The sequence below is a fragment of the Plecotus auritus genome, assembly GCF_963455305.1.
Source record: "Plecotus auritus genome assembly, chromosome: 6".
Classification (NCBI taxonomy): domain Eukaryota; kingdom Metazoa; phylum Chordata; class Mammalia; order Chiroptera; family Vespertilionidae; genus Plecotus; species Plecotus auritus.
The window spans coordinates 141,658,009-141,679,589 of NC_137773.1; the positions used below are offsets into that span (position 1 = coordinate 141,658,009).

The 21,581-nt window shown below is 48.4% G+C and overlaps 1 protein-coding gene across 6 annotated transcripts in view; it reads left to right on the top strand.

The window, feature by feature from the left end:
• The first annotated feature begins 715 nt into the window (after positions 1-715).
• The window catches only part of HRH1 (histamine receptor H1), an 87,179-nt gene continuing 66,313 nt past the window's right edge, over positions 716-21,581 (top strand). For 2 of the 6 annotated variants that reach the window (XM_080673224.1, XM_080673225.1), the window contains exons 1-2: positions 768-843; positions 1,819-1,913. In XM_080673224.1, the coding sequence (XP_080529350.1) occupies positions 1,891-1,913 (23 nt within the window). In that variant the 5' untranslated portion in view covers positions 768-843; positions 1,819-1,890. Of the gene's footprint in view, positions 844-1,818; positions 1,914-10,666; positions 10,762-21,581 lie in introns of those variants that run through there. The other 4 variants (XM_080673223.1, XM_080673228.1, XM_080673227.1 and 1 more) reach the window with 4 other exon arrangements.

The window sequence follows — 21,581 nt, forward strand, 5'->3', positions numbered from 1 at the left end:
CCTCTCCCCCAAGCTTGGAAATGAAGGCAGTGGGTATGAACTCTCAAGCTCCCCGAGTCAGAGGGCAAGAGAGGCTTGTGGGGTCTGCAGAACTTTATCTCCACGCCCCCCTCACCCTGGCAAACCCCACCTCCCCACTCTCTGCTCATAGGATGCTAATTGAAACTTGAGCTCCTCTGGAGCAGGGAACAGTAAGAGGTGTGGCTTTCTAGACCCTGGTGGAGGGCAGCGGGTGAGGGGGTCTGGAGTTCCCCTTGAAACTTCTAGGGGTAGGTCCCTACCTGTCAGTTATTCTTACTCTGTCTGCCCGGCTTTGGCTGTCTGTCTTTTTCTATTTTGGCCTCTCTAGCAGGGATAAGGGGAGATGGGACTTTGCCCAGCACCGTCTCGTCTCCATTTCTAGCTCTGCTTCTTTATCTGGACTTACCTATATTTCTGTCTGCCTGCCCTCAGTTCTCACTCTTATTTCACCTCTCTGCAAACCGAAAAAGCCGCTCCACCGCGCAGAGCCGGTGGCTGGGGAGCTCAGCGGGAGCAGGTCCGACCCGTGGGCGGACGGCGCGACGTGGTGTCCGAGCCGAGGAGCCCGCCTGGCGCCCCCTCCCGGCGCGAGGCGGCCCTGGGAGCGCCGAGCGGAGGCGGAGGCACTGCAGGCCCGCGGGCGCGGGTCTCCGCCTCGCTCCCTCCCTCCCTCCGCTGCCCCCTCCTGCGCGGCTCCTCCCCGGGAGCCCTGCCTCTCCAGTCAGCTCCCTCAGCGCCCGGTCGCCACCGCAGCCAAGGAGCACCGAGCAGCCAGGCTGCCGCGGCCGCCGCATCTCTAAACTTTCCCTGGAGCCGGCGCCGGTGAGTAGGAGCCGGGTGCGGCCAGGGCGCGGGCCGGGGCGGGAGCGGGGCCGGGGCGATGTAGCTAGGCTGCGCGCTGGTCAGGCTGATGTCTGAGCATCCCTGAGGAGCCTGGCGGAGAACCCGAGAGCCCGCCGGCGTGGGGGCGAAGAGGGGGGGCGCCTGGGAAACCTGGGGACGCGGGTGGCTTGGATCGGTTCCGTAGCGCGCCTCGCTCCATGGCACCCTCCCGTGTACTCAGGTTTGGCCCCAGCGCCCCGACGCACAAACACCTGTGGCTTCCCCGGGATGGGCCGGGGTGCGCGCCCCGCGCCTCTCTCTCCGGGCTCCAGTGCGGAGAAGGGAGTCCCCAGCTCTCCTAGAGCTGCCCTGGCTAGGCTGGCTCAGAGTTTGATGCGAATCGTAGTCCCAGCCCATCCGTTGAGTGCGTTGTCTGTGCCAGGTGGGCATCCAGGATCTCGTTCAATTCTTCCTTTCATTTGATGGGGCCTTAGGTCCCTTCTGCTTGTGGCCGGGTATTATCCTACCCATTTTACAGAGGAGGAAACTGAGGTTTAGAGAGGGAACGCTGTGCCCAGGATGCACCAGCGAGCCCAGGAGAGACCAAGGCTTTTGAGCCCAAGTCGCTTGACCTAACTTCGCCGCATGCAGGCGAGCCCCAGGCTCAGCGTCGCCAGGGGTCGGGTGTGGGTGGGAAGCGTGAAGACCACCGCCCACGGTCTCCTGCAGCCGGGCTGCAAGCCCAGGCGTGGCAGACATACAAGCGCGAAGGACGCTTTGGAAAAATAGGAGGCCATCGCTGCCAGGGAGTGGATTCTCGTGGTAGAAGCGCATGGGGCTGCTGGTCCCCAGGGAAAGGGTGAGCGGGCACTCAATTCTGGAAGGTGCTCTCCATTTGTCTGGAAGGAGCCAAGGAAGGCAGGAGCAGGAGCCGGAGCGCAGCACTTCTTCACAGAAGCCACTTTCTCTTTCTAGGTGATTAGCCCCCTCCTCCCCAAGAAGACCCCACGCAATCCCTGAGACTCCGAGGTGCCCGCTGTGTGGGAGATGGCAGTGCACAGATGCACCAGGTAGGGTCGCTGTCCTCTGGCAGGGCGCTCCCACCTCAGACCGCAGCCGGACTTGAGGAGGCAGCACAGAAGTATTACTGTGTGAGCCATGTCCCCTGGCGGGAATGTACTTGGGAAACTTTCTGCAATGAAGAGTAGGCCCCTGTGACTGGAGCAGAGATGGAGTGCATCTCCAGAGCATGAAGGAGAGGGAGTTGTGGGTCTGATAGGGAGGGGTTTGAATGCCCCAATCTTGGCTTTTATCTTGGAGGCAACTGGGAACCAGCAGAGACTGGGAGAGTGGATGGAATGATCAGAGTATCATTAAATCCCAATTCGTTCTCACAGCAGCCTTGCAAGGTAGGCACTGTTACTATTAGCCTCATTGAACAGAGATATTCTGTGAGGCTCTGAGAAGTTAAGTAATTTGCCTGAGGTTGCCCAGCTGGTCCACGGCAGAGTTAGGATTTGAACATGGATCTTATCATGCAGATGGGACCTTAGGTCTCCCCTGCTTGTGGCAGTCAGCAGCAAAGGTGAAGACTAGAGAGATGAGGCAGCAGGGTCTCTGATGCCCCTGCAGCAGCTCTCCTTTCTCTCTAATAGGTGTCCTGCAGGAGGCATACTGTGGAGTGGCTGGTCACTCACAGGAATCCCTGACAACCCCATGTAAATCTCTAACAACCCCATGTAAATCTTCAAGGCTTGCTAGACCTTCACACATGAGCGCAAAGCTGCCTAATGCTACCGGCTGACTCAAGACGTATTTTCTTGGTGGAGGAAAAGTCTGTAGGGAAGTCTGTACCATTTTCAAGTGACAGAGAATCCTTACAAGGTGGGAGGTGGCCCAGCACAGCCTGTCCATGATTTCAGAGCTGGGTGGAGGCTGGCGCTGCCTGCCAAGGACCCTGTGGCCCAGAGGAATAGTTTAGGCAGTCCTGGGCTGGGAGTGGTCCTTCTTGGCCCTGGGCTGAGTGTCCGAGGTAGGAAGAACTTCCTTTCCTTGGACTCTCTCAGAATTAGGTGTTTGTACTTTCATTTTTACACGCAAGGAGTGGCTGATGGAAAATGGTGTGGCTTTCTGTAACAAAGAGGAGGCATAGCAAAGAGATCAAAGCTGTGGATTCTGGAGCTAGCTGAAACTCCAGTGCTGTCACTGAGGAGCTCTGTGGCATTGGGCAAGTTGCTCTACCTCTCTGTTTCTCAGTTCCCATTTTTAGAATAGGAGTGTTCATAGCACCTTCCTCACTGGGTTGGTGAGAGAATTATGTCCATGTGTATAAAGTACCTAAATGGTGCCATGTAATACCTAAAAGTGCTATTTAAAAGTTAGCTGTTACTGTGTTACTGTGAAGGTCAAACAGGCTAGCTTTTATCCTGGCTCTGCCACCTGCACGCTGCCCCACCTCTGCAAGCCTCTTACTCTCTTGTCTGTAAAGGGGGAAGAGATCTAGTGTTATATATAAATGTGTGTCCCAGAAGTCTTAGTGCAAGCTCAACCTTTAAATAGCCTAAACCCCAAAGTCTCGGGCAGACTTATTTAAACTTCCAGAGCTCTACTGGGTACTCAGCAAAGCTTGGCATTACCACAGTTATCACTATTATGGCCAACCTCACTCCTTCATGCTGCAGCTTAAACTTTACTCTGTGGCTTGTTTCTGGGCAGAATAGATTTGGGGCAGTTTTCTGACTGGTGTGGGCAGGAGAAAGGCTTTTCCTTTCTTGCAGCGAGGCTCCCTCCTCATGGTCATTTCTCAGGTCCCTAAGGCACAAATGTGGGCTTCGTGGAGGTTGTGGGATGTCAGAGGGTAGGATGGAAGTTAATTTCACAAGGTCTAGCTACAGCTGCCATGTCCTCACCAAGGCAAAGCTTTCAACAGAACATACCACCCCAGCTGCCTTTCAGATTATCCTACTGACTTGGGATATTTTGTCTACTTTCCAGGTAAAGTGGACACATCCAGAGTTCTGAAATGTTTTCCCTTAAAGACAGAATGGTGGAGTAAAAAAAAGTTCAGGGTTAGAATCCCACCTTGGCCCTTTGAGCTGAGTGACCTTGAGCATCAGTTTCGTCATCTGCAAAATGGCCATTAATCGTATTTTCCAGAGTCTGTTTCTCAGGATGGAAAAGCAGAGAAAAGAAAGGGAAAACAGATAGTATAAATGGCAAAGAATTACATGCAATTTTAAGTACTTCTCATTAGCATTCAGGCTGGACGTTAGCAGTAATTGCTCCTGATCCAAGACGTTTTATCTGCAAGATATACCTGGCAGAGGATCATTCAGGCCCCAGTTGCCTGCTGCCCTCCCTTTCACAGTGATGCTGAGCACTTCTGAATTGCGGATGTAATTATAATAAAGCTCCTGTATCTTATTTATAAGTGACTCACTTCTGCCATTAATGGTAGCCGAGGACTCAGGCACACACTCATCGGGAACAATGCCACCGATGCTGTGGGAAGAGAGACCAGGATGCCTCTCCTCTTTCCTGCTCACTGTCCCTGCTGTAATTCTCCAGTGATAATGCACAAGAATCACATGGGCCAAGATCAAAGCTGACAGCTCACCATTTGTGCAGCAGCTTGGATAGCAAGGCCCATTGAAACTTGATGCTGCCAGCAGAATGGATGTTAGAAATCATTACAACAGAGAGGATGGAGCAGAGGAGCTTGAGGAAGGCACCTCCAGGGAGTGCTTAGAAGCATGGACTCTGGTGTCTAACAGACCTGAGTTTGAATCGTGGTTCTGCCAGCTTGTTAGTTGAGATAAGATTTTTTACTATCTTCTTAACTAGACTCACAGCCCTGACAGAGCAGAGACCATGTCCATCTTATTCACCAGGGTATTCATAGCTCCTAGCCCACAGAAGGGGCTCATGAATGCCGAATCAATCAATGAATATATGAATGACAAGTTGCTTGATTGAGCCTCAGCTTTGTCATATGTAAAATGGGGCTAGTATAGCATCTGCCTTGTTAGGTTGCTGTGAGGACTGAATGAGGAAATATTATGCACAGAATAAGCACTCAACACTGCCCTCACTGACAGATTGATGAGCAGAAACAGGGACATAGCTGGCCTAATCTGGGAGAGAAAACTTTTCCCCACCCTCAGACCAACAAGGGGCAATAATGCTAGTCATAAGAATCCCCTGCATTCATACAGCACTCTACAAAGGGCTTTCATCCATTGACTCCTAACAACTAGGCAGAATGGCTATTCCTGTTTCACAGGAGAGGAAACGGAGGTTTGGGGAGGTTGGTGGAATGCCCAAAGTCACACATTTTAGAAGCCCAGGTTGCTCTGACCTGGGAGCTGTTATTGCTGAGCTCTCTATTGATCCACAGAGGGTGTAAGGTGTACTGTTTCGTTTTCCATGAACAAGGTATCTCTCTTCATTATTTAGGATATCTTTTTTTAATACATTTTTTTTTTTAATTTTTTACAGAGAGGAAGGAAGAGGGATAGAGAGTTAGAAACATTGATGAGAGAGAAACATCAATCAGATGCCTCCTGCACACCCCCTACTGGGGATGTGTCCGCAACCAAGGTACATGCCCTTGACTGGAATTGAACCTGGGACCCTTCAGTCTGCAGGCCAATGCTCTATCCACTGAGCCAAACCAGTTAGGGCTATTTAGGATATCTTTACCTTCTCTTGGTACAGTTTCCTAATTTTCCCTTGGTGATATTACCCATATATTTTTTTTAGATCATTGCTAGTTGTTGGATATTTTCCAAGCTATTTTAAATAATATACATTTTTAACTTAATGCTCTTAGGTAACATTTGGGAAAAAATATGTCTCCATTTTGTGTATTGATTTCATATCCAGAAATCTTGCCAAGTTTTCTTACTAAAGAAAAAAAAAGTAGTTATAGATTCTTTTGGAAACACTATATATAATAATACCATTATAGGAAGTGAAAGTAATAGTTTTGTTTCTTTCTTTACAATTCTTTTGTTCCTATTTCTCTCCCCGCACCCCGCCCCCGCCCCCCCCTGCCCCCTGCCTCCTTGTCTTACTGCCCTAAGACCTTAGTACAAGAATGAATTAAAGATGGGATAGTGGGCACCTTGCCTTCCAGCTCTTAGGGAGCTCTACATTTGATAACCAGGTATAATGTTTTACTCCAGGGTTTTGGCAGGTAATCTTTACCAGATGAAAGAAGTTCCTTCCTATTCCAAGTTTGCTGAGTGTCTGTTTTCTTTTTAGTCATAAATGGAAGTAGAGTTTATAACAGATGTTTTCCCAGCATCTGCTCAGATGGACGTATGATTTTTCTTTGTCAATCTGTTAACTTGGTGAACTGCATTGATTTCTGTTTTTCTGGAATAAACCCAACTCTCATTGTCCTATAGCATCCTTATTGCTGGTTTATTTCTGCTCACCATTTTGTTTAGAATTTTGACAACATGAGTTCATGAGTGAGACCCATTGGCAATTTTCCTTTCTAGTGCTTACTTGTCAAACTTTGGTATCAGGGTTATGCTGGCCTCATGAAACAAAGTGGGCAGTATTCCCATTTTTTTGATTCTCTAGAAAAGATTGTGCAAGCTGGGTGTTGTTCTTATTTGGTGGACCTCACCAGTGAGGCTCTCAGTGGGTGGACGCTAGAGTAGAGTGGGGAGGGCAACCGGTTTCAGCTCAGTCTAAGGAGGAACTTTCCAACAGTGAGAGGCTAGGCTGCCTCAGGCAGGAGTTGAACAGGGACTGTGACCCTGGCTGCCTGAGTGCCTCCAAGCCGTGGTCACTGGGTATGGTTCTTCCAACCAAGGATCACGAATGAAGGGAGTTCAGCCCAGGGTGAAAGTCTGATGCCTGTGAGTTCCACTTGAGTCTTCTCCTGCTTCTAAAATTGCTGCAGCTGCAGACAGTGTACTCACCGTGAATTATTATCCCCTGGTGCCCAGGGATGGAGGCACCAGACTCCATGGACTGTTCTTCCAGTTGGTATCAGTTTGCCTGGAATCCCCAGATTATAACCTGAGGCTACTCTTTCCTGCTGATTCCCCTTGTTCCCCTAGGGTTGCTAGGTTTGGGGATGGTTCTCAGCCCAATCTTTCCTCAATCCTCTTTTACTTAAAAGTACCTGAGTACCTGGTTCTGTGCTAACTTGTATCCTCTTTCTTAATCCCCATAGCAATGTTATGAGTAGTTACTCTTACCCCCATTATTCAGATTAGGAAAACAAGGTTTCTAGTTGTCATCGTTTTAATGGTTTCATATTTCACACTAAATTATCACTCTCTAACCTGTTTGGGTTTGGGTATAAGGAAAAGGTCTAACTTCATTTTTTATTCACATAGTTAACCAGTTGTCCCACCCTATTTACTGACTGTTTCTTCCTTTTCTCACCTATGCCACCTGTATCTCACCTATGCCACCTGTATCAGACACTAACTTACTCCCTGTCTTCTGAGGCAGAAGGTGGCATTGCACACCTCCAGAGGGCACCATTCACATGGTTTTCTATCTTGGGTCTCAGGGTGTGTGACTTGGAAACCCAGTTATTAGTAGCAGGTCTCTTTCCAGGTTGTCTGTTCTGGTGTTGAACTTTCTGCTGATTCTAGTGGATGACCATCAGGCAGGGTCATGGCAGGAAACAGAGCAAAGGCCAACTGGGCACAGCACAGGTGGAGGGGAGGAGTGGGGATCTGAGCCATTGCTGCTTTGATGGTTATTTGCATAGTGTATGTTTTCATAGCCAGCAAAGGCATCTGCTTTCCCCGTCTTTTATTGCTTTTTTCTCTCTAACATTCTAAGCAATTTTCACTGGTTTATTCTTTCGGCAGAACTTCATTTACTTACTGGCTGGCTTTTCTCTGTTCCTGGAGAGAATCGTCATTCAATAAATCCACCTGCTATCCCTCTGTCTGAGCCCATGTGAAGCACAGTTCCATCTCCAGCCTACACATGTGACCTGGAGCATTTGTCGATGTGACTGTTTTTTGGTCCTGGGCCAAAATGAAAGCCTCTCTCTTTTTCTCTCCTCTGTCCACAGCCTCTACCTGTCTGTATGGGCCTCTGGTAGACCCCATTTCAGCCTCCTTGGAGAATGACGATCTGGCTCTTCAAAGCACACCCCTAAGGGCCCCCTTGAGCAAATTTAAGGGAAACCATAAATTCTGGATTTGAATCAGAAAACAATCTCCTGAAAACAAGTTCTTGCGAAGCAGAAAGAGACAAAGAGATAAAATGTAATTGTAGATATAAATTCAATTATATAAATGATACCCACAAATTCAGTTTACGGTTACGATCATGGTTTCCAGGGCCAGATGACATAGATTCCCATCTTGTGCCAACACTCGCCAGAGTGTCCCGGGCAAGTCATCCAACCTGTCTTTGCCTTAATTCCTTCAACTGTGAAGTGAGATTAGTGACTGCATTAAGAGACAGGATTGCTATGAGTATTAAATGAGTCATGAAGTTCCAAAGAATTAATATTTGAAAAGCATTTACAGCAGAGCCTGGCAATTCATAACTGTTTATTAAATAAACCAGTGATTTTCAACCAGTCTGTCTTGATACACTGGTGTGCCTCAAGAATTTTTAAAATATGCAATACCTGACTATTTAGTCAGGGCACCAACCTCTTTTCCCTTTGATTGTCAAATAAAAAAATGACAGCAGCCAACACAGCAATAGCCCTTTGGTGTAAATGAATCAAAAGTTGGCCCTGGGCGGTGTGGGTCACTGGTTAGAGTGTGGTCCCGTGCACCAAAGGGTCGCAGGTTAATTTCCAGTCAGGGCACATACCCAGGTTTTGGTTTGATCCCCAGTCAGGACACTTGCATAGGCAACCAATCAGTGTTTCTCACATCGATGTTTCTCTCTCTCTCCCTCTCCCTTCCTCTCTCTCTAGAACCAGTGAAAAACATATCCTTGGGTGAGGATTTTTAAAAAGTATACCTATTTTTTGTCAGATCGGCAAAAAATACATTTTTTGGTGTGCCACAGAATTTTAGTAATTAGTTTATGTGTGCCATGAGGTGAAAAATATTGAAAATTGTGAAATAAACCAATTAATGAACAAAGACATATGAATTTCTTTTTCTCCAAGGTATTGGGAGTCATTTTGTCATGTTCCAAAACAAATTCCACTGGGTTTTTAGAATTTGAAATTGTATTAATTCTACATATCAATTTCTGACCTGCGTCTTAGGAGTAGTATTTTCTGTGTAAAGAGGTTTTCTCCCAAATTAGACTGGAAGCTCCTTCAGGGGAGCTACATGTCACTTTGCTGAAGCTCTCCACAGTAAGATTCTTTTAAAAAAACGTGTTTTGATTGATTTTTGAGAGAGAGGAAGGGAGGATGATAGAGAGATAGAAACATTGATTGGCTGCCTGGGGATCGAGCCCACAACTTGGGCATGTGCCTTGACTGGGAATGGAACCAGTGACCTCTTGGTTGATGGGCTGATGCTCACCCACTGAGCCATACCAGCCACGCTAAGATTCTTTTTAAAAGTGCTAGAACCTAGGGGCAAATGGGTTTGGTGGCAATAGCTGGGGTTTCGGAATCTGGATCTGCACTCACATCTTAATGTCCTCAATAGTTACCTTTGTGACCTCAGAGGAAGCATTTTAACCTCCCTGGCCTCAGTTTCCTCATCTGTAAAAGGGAGATAATAATAATACTCATTTCACAGCATTATTGAGTGCCTCTTCCCCCAGATCTTGCAATGACTAATGCCTTCTCATCACTGAAGACTCAGATGTCCCTTCCTTGGAGAGGCCTTCTCTGACCACCCCATTTTTACCCCCACACAAATGCAGTCACTCTCCACGGATTTTCTTTATAGCCACCCACCCCCCACACCCAGATTGCCAGCTCCAGGATTGTAGGGACATCATCTGCTTGGTTTACTGCTAAACCTGCAATTAGCAGCTGGCACCTAGTAGGTGTGCAGTAAAAATGTATTGGCTGAAGGAAGTAAGATCACAGTGATATCCTTAAAGACAAGGGCATGTCCAGATCACGCAAATGGTGTGAAGACAGGTAAGAGGGTGAAGTCCCTGGCACATTGTAGCATTCACTCACCTGAAAATGCTATTAGGCATTTTGAAAGTAGTAAGAATCACTGGGCAAAGATGAGCTCTTCTCACGATTGTTTCCAGAGCTCAATAAATATTTGTCAGTCTCTTATTGATTGATTCTCACAGCATCCAGCACCGAGGTCCTGAGAAGCTCCATTAATGAGTCAGGAATACAAGACAGGGTTTTCTCCCACTGCTCAGTCCTGTTAGGGGGTGGGATAGGTCGATAAATAGCACTCCTTTGCCTGGTCTGAGTTCTAGACCAACTGAGAATTAAGACAAAAAGCAGGGCAGCTGAATAGTAAATGTCACTGTTACTACGTTGACATTGGAGCATGCGGCTGACTAATGCTGAAAGCCAGGATGTTGGGTATCCTTGCCTGGCACAGTGCAGAGGGGCCCCTTCTCCTTCCAGCTAGATAGAGAGCAAACCTGGACATATGCTCCCTGCAAACAGGCTGGATTTTAAGAGAATCAGAGAAGAGCCTGAGTTCACTTACTGATTTCATCTCAAACGCACTCACAAATATGAGGCACCATGCACAGAACTACGGGAGGAGCAAATGAGGAGGGGGAGAGAGGCCAGGATATAAAGGTAGTAAAACTCCTATTACATGGAAGGAAATGTGAGGAAGAAAATTAGGCAAGAAGCCCCTCAAGAGAGTCCGGGAGATCCAGAGGCCTCTAATGCCTGCTTATTCTTTGTACCTTTCTGATCCCTCCTATCCAGCTGGCAGAGGAAAGGAACTGTCACCTATTGAGAAAGCACTCCTGGCCAGGGCTTTCCCTCCATGTGCTGCCCAGTCTTCTCTACAGCCCTGTGAAGTAAGTAATTAGTATGCCCATTTTATAGATAAGAAAACTGAGGCTAGAGATGTTGACCAACTTATGCTAGAGTGAAACTGGGGAGATGCGTAAGGAGCTGATTACATTTGTCCAGATGAGAGGGGATAGTCGCTTGGACCAGGGGGTGGTGGTGATGGAGGGAAATGGACAGATGGAGACTGTTTTGGAGTAGAGCATTAGGATTGACAGGTGGCTGGGTGTGGTGAGGTTAGATGGGGCATTACTAGAGGACAGCGTTAAAGCAGTGCTATTGGATAATTTGGGCGGGGTTGGTTTTGTTTTTTCACACTTTGGGTAGAATGGATGTGGCCCTCCTAGGCAACAGTTATTCAAACAATTAAGAAATCCACAGGCACCACATCTGCACATCTCAGGGGAACTGAAACTGATGATCACTCACTCTTAATTGGAAGTGGTAGCTGGAGCGTGCTCAGAGAATTAAAACACACAGGGCGAAGGTAGGGGGCTACAGGGGAAAGATGCTTGGGTCTGTAAGACTTGTAAGAAAGGGGATCCAAAGACACCCCTTCCCCATATCCACCTTCCCTCAGAGGTGGCAGTTACTACACCCCGCTGTCCTGTCATGTTTACGGTATTCAGCCCTCCTCAGCATCCTCCCTATCCCAGCTTGAGCTTGAGCCTTGTTCTCCCTCCCTAGAACCCCTAACATAGCTTCCTGGCCCAAGGTAGCTCCCTGCTTTCCCATTAGGATATTGTGTGGGATTGCAGGGACTGGAGACACGCCCACTTTAGCCTCGGTTAATGGGGTTTGTTGGCTGGATATATAGGAATATGAGAACGACAGAAAACAGTGTCTCCACCATACTGCCAGTCCCATGGGGCACTGACCAGTCATTTGAATCCACTGGAGATGCATGAGCCTGTCCTCCCTGCAGCAGGCTCTGCTTCCCTCTCTACTGCTGGAACGAGGGCCCTCGGCTCCTTGTTCCTGTGCTTTGGCTGTTCTTGCTCATACCAACTAACTCTTCCTATTCTGTGCTCTACTTTTCATTCACTTAACAAACACTTACTGAGCACCTACTGTGTTCCAGGTCTCCTCTAGGCACGTGGGATACTCTTTGGAACAAAGCAGACACCTGCCCAGGTGGATCCTGTAGTCTACCTCCTGGCTTCTGCTTATCTATAACATGTGTTGTCTTGTGGCTTCTGGTTGCCCATGACATTCGTTGTCTCGTGGCTTCTAGTGGCACATGACACCTGTTGTTCCATGACATCATGGCCTCCTGACTTCTGTAGCTGTGTGATATTTTTTATTTCTGCCCCAATCCCTACCAACTGTTGCCTCTCTGTATGTTTCACATGCAACTGAAGAGGGGATCATCTTATTTCAGTTATCCAATTGTCCAGAACATTTGCCTCAGGCTACCCCATAGAGAACCCATAAATGACTGTCAAGGACTGATCTGGGTGCTGAGATACAGGCATGAACAAGATGGAAGGTCCTGCCTTCCTAGAGCTGATGCTCTAGTACAGTTGTCGGCAAACTGCGGCTCGCGAGCCACATGCGAGTTGACTAATGAGTTTGCCGACCACTACTCTAGTAGAAGGTGAGGCAAGAAGTAAATCAACAAATGAGTACAAATGCAGTGTTGGAGAATGGTAAGTGATAAGCCAGGTAGGAGAATGGGAGGGTCCTTTTACAGAGAGTAGGAGGGGTGGCATTGGAATCAATGAGGAATGAAACATGCTTGTATCTGAGGAAAAAGCATTCTGGTTTGGAATATTCTAGAAAGAGACGAGGCCTGAGTGGCTAGCACTGAGTTTAAGCGATGGGGTCAGAGAAGTCATGGGGTAGAAGTATAGGGCCTTATTGGCCATTGTGAGGACCTGGCTTTTGTTCAGAAGACATTGGAGCCATGGAGGGTTTCAGGCTTTCGATGACACGATCCAATGTGCAACGAAAAGTGTGGCCCTGACTGCTGTGTGGGTGATACACCAAAGGACGGGCAGAGTAGCGGCAGAGCGAAGTCGTGAAGGGCTAACGCTGGCAGTTATTCAAGCTGAGGGTGGTGGTGGCCTAGACCAGGTATGACATGGGAGAGATGAAAAGCGATCAGTTTTCAGTCCTGGCCAGGTGGCTCATTTGGTTAGCGTGTCCACCCGTATGCCCAAAGGTTGCAAGTTTGATTCCAGTCAGAGCACATACCTAGTTTGAGGGTTCAGTACCTGGTTGGGGTGCAGCAAGAGGCAACTGATTCATGTTTCTCTCACATCCATATTTCTCTCTCCCCTGGCCCCTTCCGCTTTCCTCTCTCTCTAAAAATCAATAAACATATCCTTGTGGAAGATTAAAAATAATAAAAAAAAGTGATCAGCTTTCAGATCTATTTTGAAGGTAGAACTGAGCATCTGAGCATCATGGATGTCTCTCTAATACACTTTGCCCCAGTCTCCCAGGTAGCTCTGCCTCCTCTCTGCTCCTGCTGTGATTATCCTGGGTGCTACTGATGGGTTCCCTAGTCTATAACGAGGATAATAACCATGTCTCCCTCCTGGTGTCATTGTGAGCATGCAGGGCCCTAGTGGGGCTCCTAGGGCAAAGTGGATGAGCAGCAAATGAGAGCTATTATTGTTAGAACACTGGGGGCGGGGTCCGTATGCAAGGAACAGTTCTTGGGGGCAGGGTCAGACTTCTCCCAGGGGATTTGGGCAGCCCTGGCTTTGCTTCATCCAGGAACCTCGGGGTTGGGATCTTTCCAGTAGGAAATAGAAGAGCAGCCCCCTTTACTGAACTCCAACCAGGAGCCTGGAGCTTTTCCAAGCTTATTGCAATTCTCACAGCCCTCTGAGCAATGAGACCACCTACCCCATTCTGCAGAGTCTCAGAGAGGTGAAGGGATTCACCCAAGAACCATAGCAAGTGGCAGAGTTTGGGCCTGAGCAGTTGAATCCTGGCCAAGAGGCAAGGTGGTATAGTGATTAACAACCTAGTGTCAGGGCTCAGGGAAAACAAATTTGAATCCTGGCTCAGCCACTGACTGGCTGTATGACCCTTGGCACGCCTCTTCCCCTCTCTGTGCCTCAGTCTCCTGGTCTGTAAAGTGGGTTTCTCACCTGATGGGGTGAGGAGTAAGGGAGAGTATGGATGTGAAGTATTGGACAGGACCCACACAGAGTGGGCACTCAACAGGTGTGAGTGCTCCCTTTCCTTACCCGCAGACCTATGTCTATGTGGCTCCTGCCTGGCATCTCTGCCAGCATATTGAAGTAGATGCCTTATTGCTAGACGCTGTCATGGAAACCAAGAGATGGGGCAATAGGAAAGGCCCAGAGGAGGCATGGGAAGGGGATGTCATTCCCTTGCTCGCTCTGTGGCCCACCTCAGCCAGCTCATTATAGCAGTGATGGCTCAGAGGAACAGAGGTGGTGGTGGAGGAGACAAAGGCTGGCTGGGCTCAAATGGAGGCTTTGCTCCTGTAGGGAGTGAGGGATGTAAGGCACCACCCATGGGGCCCCCAAAGCTTGGGAGGCTGGAGCCAGGTGTGACTCATTCTGGAATCCTTTGTCCATCTGCCATTCTCTTCAAGAGGCAACACATTGTCTTTCCCTTTGAAACAACCTTTCCACCCCACCTCTGACTAGTCAAAGCCTATGACCCTTCTGACTGTCTTTCATAATCAATCTCAAAATGAGTTGCTCTTGTCTTGCAGGCAAGAACAGCTCCATTTGGGGACCTGGTCCCCTTTCCAGTTGTTCTTCAATAATTAGACCTTTTTGATGCCTTGTTCCTAGAAAAGGGTCTCTTTCCCCTTCTGTACACCCCAGCCCCTAGGACTCCATCCTACAACTCTTACTGCCTTCTGTTCCCCAGCATGTCAACATTGCTAGCCCCCTCCTCCCCTTTTTAGGATGTAGGCTTCAAGTTTTGCCACTTTCCGGAGGAACTCAGAAGAACGACCCCTGGGCTTGGAGTCCTACAGAGCTGTGTTAGAATCCCCACTTGCTCTGCCACTTATACACAGTGTAACTGGCCAGTGGCCCCTGGGAGTCTCAGTTTTCTTATCTGTTCAGGGCAGACTGGCCTCATAGGATTCAATGAGTTAATTCAGGTAAAGCACCTTCAAACTGCGTAACTGTTATCACTTCCTGCCTTTCTTAAAATTCAGGAACAAAGAAGGAAGCAGAAACACAACATACACACACACACATACTTCGTTTATAAAATTAAACCATTTCTCTTGAGATGGAAAGAATCTGCTAAACACTTTCTTTGGAGATGTTGCCAACTTTGCATCAGTTTGTCAAACATTAATCATGCCCCTGCTATGTGCCAGGCTGTGTGCTAGGCACTGAGGAGGCAGAGGGAGGGGGGAGGGAACGAGGCATGATTCATGCTTTTGAACTTGGTAGGGAAGGCAGACCTAGATTCAGGCAGTCTCCAGACAATAAGATATGTGTTATGTTCTAGATGTTCGCAGGGTTAGGTATGCGCAAAAGCTGGGGTTGGAGTTGAGGAGGGAACAGTTCTCTCAGCTGAGAGTGTGCCAGCTGAGTTTTGAAAGATGAGTAGGACTTAATTCCGCAAAACAAGGTGTGAGATGGGCTTTTCAGACAGAAAGTGGTGCCTGAGCAGAGCAAAATATCAGCCAAAATAGCATGGTATGTGCAGGAAACTGTAAGGAGTTAGGTTTTGCCAGGGCATAAGGTAAAGCTTAAGGGCAGGGGGTGGTGGGAGATGAGTGTACCTAAGGTAAGTAGCCTTCCAGTCTTGATCTAACCTGGAATCTTTTCATCACAATGAATGAAAGTTTCAGGGTTACCAGGAGACGAATGGGTATGGGAAGGTTTTAACTGCCCATTTATTGTCTGGAACCTTGCTCTTCATGGGGTGGTTCTGGGACCAACAGCACCAACTTCACTTGGGAGCTTGTGGGAAATGCAGAATCTCAGTCCCCACCCTCAAACCTGCAAAATTAGAATCTGCATTTTGACAAGGAGACATGTATACAGATAGAGGGGTACACAGTGCCAGAAAGCTTTCAGATATTGCTCACTCTGCTTCCAGCCCCCTCTCAAAGGGGGGCTTTTTGCTACTCAAGCAGTCCAGGACCCCTGATAGGCATGTTTCACTAGTCTTAGAGGAGTACCAGGTGGGAATTGCCCCAACTCTGGGACAGCTCTTAAAAGAGGAGATGTCTGAGTCCCTTTTTACCTCCCTGAGGCCTTTCGCCTCATCTGAAGCAGGATCATGTGGCATATCTTCTCTGTTCCTTGTTATAAATAGTCTCCAAATAAAAGATATTTGGGTAAGAGATTTGGCAGGTGTTACATGACTCCTTCTTTGAGATAGTTTATCTTAAAGGACAGGGCACCCAGACCTTGTGTGTGGCACTTGCTTAACAGCCCATTTTTCATCTGCATGTTCTCTTGAGAAAGGGAACATGACTGTAGTCTCTCCCACTTTCAAGAACCATGGATTATGCCCGGCCAGTGTGGATCAGTGGTTGAACATCAGCCCAAGAATCAGGAGATCACAGTTCGATTCCAGGTCAGGGCACATGCTCAGTTTGCAGGCTCCATCCCCAGTAGGGTGCGTGCAGGAGGCAGCCAATTGAAGTTTCTCTCTCATCAATGTGTCTATCTCTCTATCCCTGTCTCTTCCTTTGTCTAAAATCAATAATATATATATATATATATATATATATATATATATATATATATATGTATATATACATGTGTGTATGTGTGTGTGTGTGTATATATGTATATATACGTGTGTGTGTGTGTGTGTGTGTGTGTGTATATATATATATATATATATATATATATATATATGCGCACCGGTGGGGTCCCTTGGTGTGGCCTGCAGGGATTGGGCCGAAACTGGCAGTCCAACGCTGCCTGCCACTCCTGCCTGCTGCTCCTGCTTATCCGGCCCCAGTGTGCCTGTCGTCGCTGCTTGGTAGGCTCGCTCCTGCTCCACTGTGGTCTCTGGGCCACGGAAGCCAGCTGTGAGCCCTGCGCCTGGTGCCTGTCAGTCAACCGAGCAGCACTCGCACTGTGGGAGTGCACTGACCACCAGGGGGCAGCTCCTGCATTGAGCCACTGCCCCCTGGTGGTCAGTGCATGTCATAGCAACCGGTCAAATGGTTGAATGGTCAAACAGTAGCTTAGGCATATATATATATATATATATATATATATATATATATATATATATATGTATATATGTATATATGTATATATGTATATATGTATATATGTATATATGTATATATGTATGTATATATGTATATATGTATATATATGTGTGTATATATATATATATATATATATATATATATATATATCCCAATGCATGAAATTCATGCAAGGGGCTTGACCCTCGCAGCTGTGGTGGCTAGCCTTGGCCCTCAAAGCCCTGACTTCGCCAGAAGGTCCAGAAGGTCATTCGACTGTCTGGTCTAATTAGCATATTATGCTTTTATTATTATACTAGTGGCCCGGTGCATGAAATTCATGCATGGGGGCGGGGTGTCCCTCAGCCCAGCCTGCACCCTCCCCAATCTGGGACCCCTCGGGGGATGTTTAAACCAGCAGTCGGACATCCCTCTCACAATCCGGCACCACTGGCTCCGAACCGCTCATCTGCCTGCCTGCTGATCGCCCCTAACCACTCTGACTGCCAGCCTGCTCACCCCCAACTTCCCCCCCCACTGGCCTTCTCGCCACCAACTGCCCCCCCCTTGCCAGCATGATCGCCCACAACTCCCCCCCATGCCAGCCTGATCACCCCCAACTGCCCTCCCTGCTGGCCTGCTCGCCCCCAACTGCCCCCTTTGCCGGCCTTCTCGCCCCTAACTGCCCCCCTTGCCAGCATGATCACCCCCAACTGCCCTCCCTGCTGGCCTGCTCACTCCCAACTGCCCTCCCCTGCCGGCCTGATCACTCCCAACTGTCCCCCCACCAGCCTGCTTGCCCCCAACTTCCCCCACTGCCAGCCTGATCACCCCCAACTGCCCCCCTGCTGGCCTGCTTGCCCCCAACTGGCCCCCCCTGCCATCCTGCTTGCCTCCAACTTCTCCCCCCACATGCCGGCCTGATCACCCCCAACTGCTCTCCCCTCTTGGCCTGATCACCCCTAACCGCCTCTGCCTCGGCCCCACCACCATGGCTTTGTCCGGAAGGTCTCCCGGTCTAATTAGCATATTACCCTTTTATTAGTATAGATATATATTAAAAGAACCATGAAAATTAGGCCAATTGACTTGAACTTTGGCCAGGGGCACTTGGGAGCCATTGAAGAATTCTAAGGAGGGGAGTGGGAAGTTGATTGCTGCTTGTTGAAAGACCATTCTGCCAGCAGTGAAGAAGTGGCAAGAGGGTCTAGAAACATCAGCCTCTGATGTCAGGGGCCAAGTGAGAAAGATGAGGCCTGGGTCTGGCCCATTTTGGTCGCACTGCATCAGCCCTCAGAGGGTCCATACTTCCTCCTGCTAATTGGGCAATGGCTTAAGGACTCTGAGTTTATAACTTGTCTTGTCTGCTAGAGACTCAAGCAGCAGCTAAATATGAACCAGCAATTTAGAACTGGCTGAGAATAAAATTTGGAACTTTTTGTGGGTTATATAGGGACAGTGAGATTATCTATTTAGATCTGGGCAGTTTAGAGCTGCCAGCTGGAATCTTGGCCTCTCCTGGGAATCCCTCCTAATTTTCACACCAGCCCTTGGGGTGCACATGGAAGGGCCTCGTAAGGAACTCAGGACCTCCAGGCCCAGCTGGGAAGGGGGAGGAAGAATGAGAAGCAAAGGCCCAGAAGTCCATTTGTTGCTTTTAGTGAATCCATAGGGAACAAACTAGAGCAGTATTGCCCAAAGTCACTCTTTGGAATCCTAGATGACAGAAATTTCCATGGCTGAATAAATTTGGAAATGCTGTGTATCAAATTTACAATACCCAGGAAAGTGTAGAGACTTTGGGTGGGACACAACCTGGCTTTGAATCTCAGCTTCATTATTAGCTGTGTGATCTTGGGCACTAAACTTCACTTCTTGGGTTCATTCAGTCTCCTTGTCTGCAAAGTGGGAATAATGGCAGTACGAATGACATAAAGGTATTATGAGGATTCATGAGATAATGCATAGCACTTGTCTCATACATTAGAAAACACTAAATAAAGGGTAGCTGTTGAATTACTGTATTTTATATCATTAAATTATGTTACAAAAATTCATTATATATATAAATTATTATCTTAGTATTTTACCTTTAAAGTCTCTGAGAAGTCCTACAGTAAAATCTGCTTGACTTTATAAGCCCAGAGTTTCTGAAATTTATTTGATCTTGGAGTCTCCTTTTTCATATAACATACAGGACTTTCCTAAGGAATTCATGCTCTGGGGGACGCTGGGAAATACTAATTTTTATGTTTTGAGAATGGTCTGGGGAAGCCAATGTCTCTGAGCCAGGATTCAGTTCAAACATGGATCCTTCTGGGTATAAAGAGTTATGCTTCCTCCTCTATCTTTTCTTCCCCCAAGACCATCACATGCCAGAATTATAGCACTAGAAGTAGGAACTGAGACTTGAGAGTCTAGCCCAGGCCTTGGAAAACTCCTGCTCATCCTTCAGTACCCCATTGCTATATTCATTTTTCTCAAAAGACTTCCCATTTTGCCCATGCAGAATAAGTCTAAACGTGAGAAGGCCCATGTTCCCTAGTGTAAATATGACAGGGCGTACCACATTGAACCATAGTTATCTGCTACACTAGAGGCCCAATGCACGAAATTCGTGCAAGAGTAGGCCTTCCTTCCCCTGGCTTCCGGCACCAGCTTCCCTCTGGCACCTGGTACCCGGGCTTCCCTCATAGAGGGAGGCCCCACCTACCTGCCTCAACCCACCAGTCAGTGGCCTGGGCCTCCCTCTTTGGGGCGATCATGGAGCACCCCGATTGTTCACCCCACCGGCCAGTGGCCTGGGCCTCCCTCTGCGAGATGATCATGGGGCAATGGCCAGGCCCCCGACCAATCACATCACACCCGTCTTGGCTGGCCTGGTGCCAATGGATGTCATAGCGTGGTCGTTGGGAAGGTCGTTCAGTCTAATTAGCATGTTATGCTTTTATTATTATAGACTAGAGGCCTGGTGCATGAAAAGTCATGCACTGGAGGGGGGTCCCTCAGCCTGGCCTGCCCTCTCTCACAATCCAGGAGCCCTCAGGTGAGGGAGGCAACCCAGAGATCAAGGGAAGGTGACACCCCCATCACACCTCTGTTGCTGCCACTGCCAGCAGCACAAGCCTTGGCTGGACCTGGTTACCTGAGCCTCAGGCGGCCCTGGGCTGCTGGGTAGCCAACATCCGAGGCTTGCCTGCACCTCGGGCTGGCCCTGGGGGACTCCAGGGGCAGGCGTGCAGAGCGGCCGGACCCGCCTAGGGGAGGGCCTGGCCAAGCCATGCTCCTGCCATCCCAGCAGGGCTGAGGGGACTGGGCGCTGCCATCTTGTGGCTGTGGGCACCACCATCTTTGAGGGTGTGACAGTCAATTAGCATATTCCCTCCTTATTGGCTATGGGCGCCACCATCTTTGAGGGTGTGGCATTAAATTAGCATATTCCCTCCTTATTGGCTGTGGGCACTGCCATCTTTGAGGGTGTAACAGTCAATTAGCATATTACCTCCTTATTGGCTGAGGGTGCCGCCATCTTTGAGGATGTGGCGGTCAATTAGCATGTTCCCTCCTTATTGGCTGTGGGCACGGCCATCTTTTTGATGGCGTGATGGTCAATTAGAATATTTTCTATTTATTAGCTAGGATGACTATCTCCTCTCAGCTAGAACATGAACTTCTTCATGCATCATGTCTGTATCATCTCAGTATTCTAAGACAGCACTTGATCAAGACCAAATTTTATTCATCACCTTCTAGGGATTCCTAATGACTCAGCCAGAGAGAAGGAGTGAAAAATAGCTCTGGGTCTTCTCAGGCTGGAAGTGGCCATGCCAGCTCTGACAACACTGCTGGTTCCCATTGTCTGGGGGAAAAGGGTCAGTTCTCTGTTTGCCAAATGCATGATCAAGACCTTTCTGAGGTTCCTGAGTGCAGAAGTCCAGGAAGCAGGAGATGAAAACCAGGATTTCTGCTGCAAAAGGGCAGAGAGAACCACAAAGGAATGATGGCAAGAAAAACCAGCTCCCAGTGCCCACTCCCGATTTCATCTATCATGAACTGTAAAATTGGTGACTTACTGAGCACTAACTGAGGGCCCTGTGGATGCTTTACATTAGAAGGAGACCACTGTCCCCAGTGCTCCAAAGGCTAGAGGTGAGCCTAGTGCAGGGGGCCTGGCTAATTCTGGTCAGCGCAGTGGCCAGAGCTGTCCACAGCTTAGGGATTTAGCCCAAGATGCCAGGACCCCAGCAGTGGTGAGAAAAGTGGGGAAGGTGAGCTCCAAGCCAGGAGGAGACTGGAAGAGCTATTGAGCACTGGACTGCCCAGGGCAACATTTAGTAGAGAATGAGGCCTGGATCCAACAGGGTCCCAAAAGGGGAAGAGGGTCTTAGTTTCATGGTTCATGTGGATCAAGACCCCTCTCCCCATCAGTGTCTGGAGATAAAGGATGCTGAGCCAAACTGGAGGAGGGGTTTGGGGTTGGGATGCTAATACTTCATCACATCTCAGAGTTCCAGCTGGGGAGGTTTCCTTGGAGAAACAATAGCAACAACAATAATAATAATGGCAGCTTCTATATTACTGAGCACTTAATCAGTGCCTTTTATAGTCAACCTCATATAATCCTCACTACAACCCTTGGAGGTGAGTATTTTATCTCCA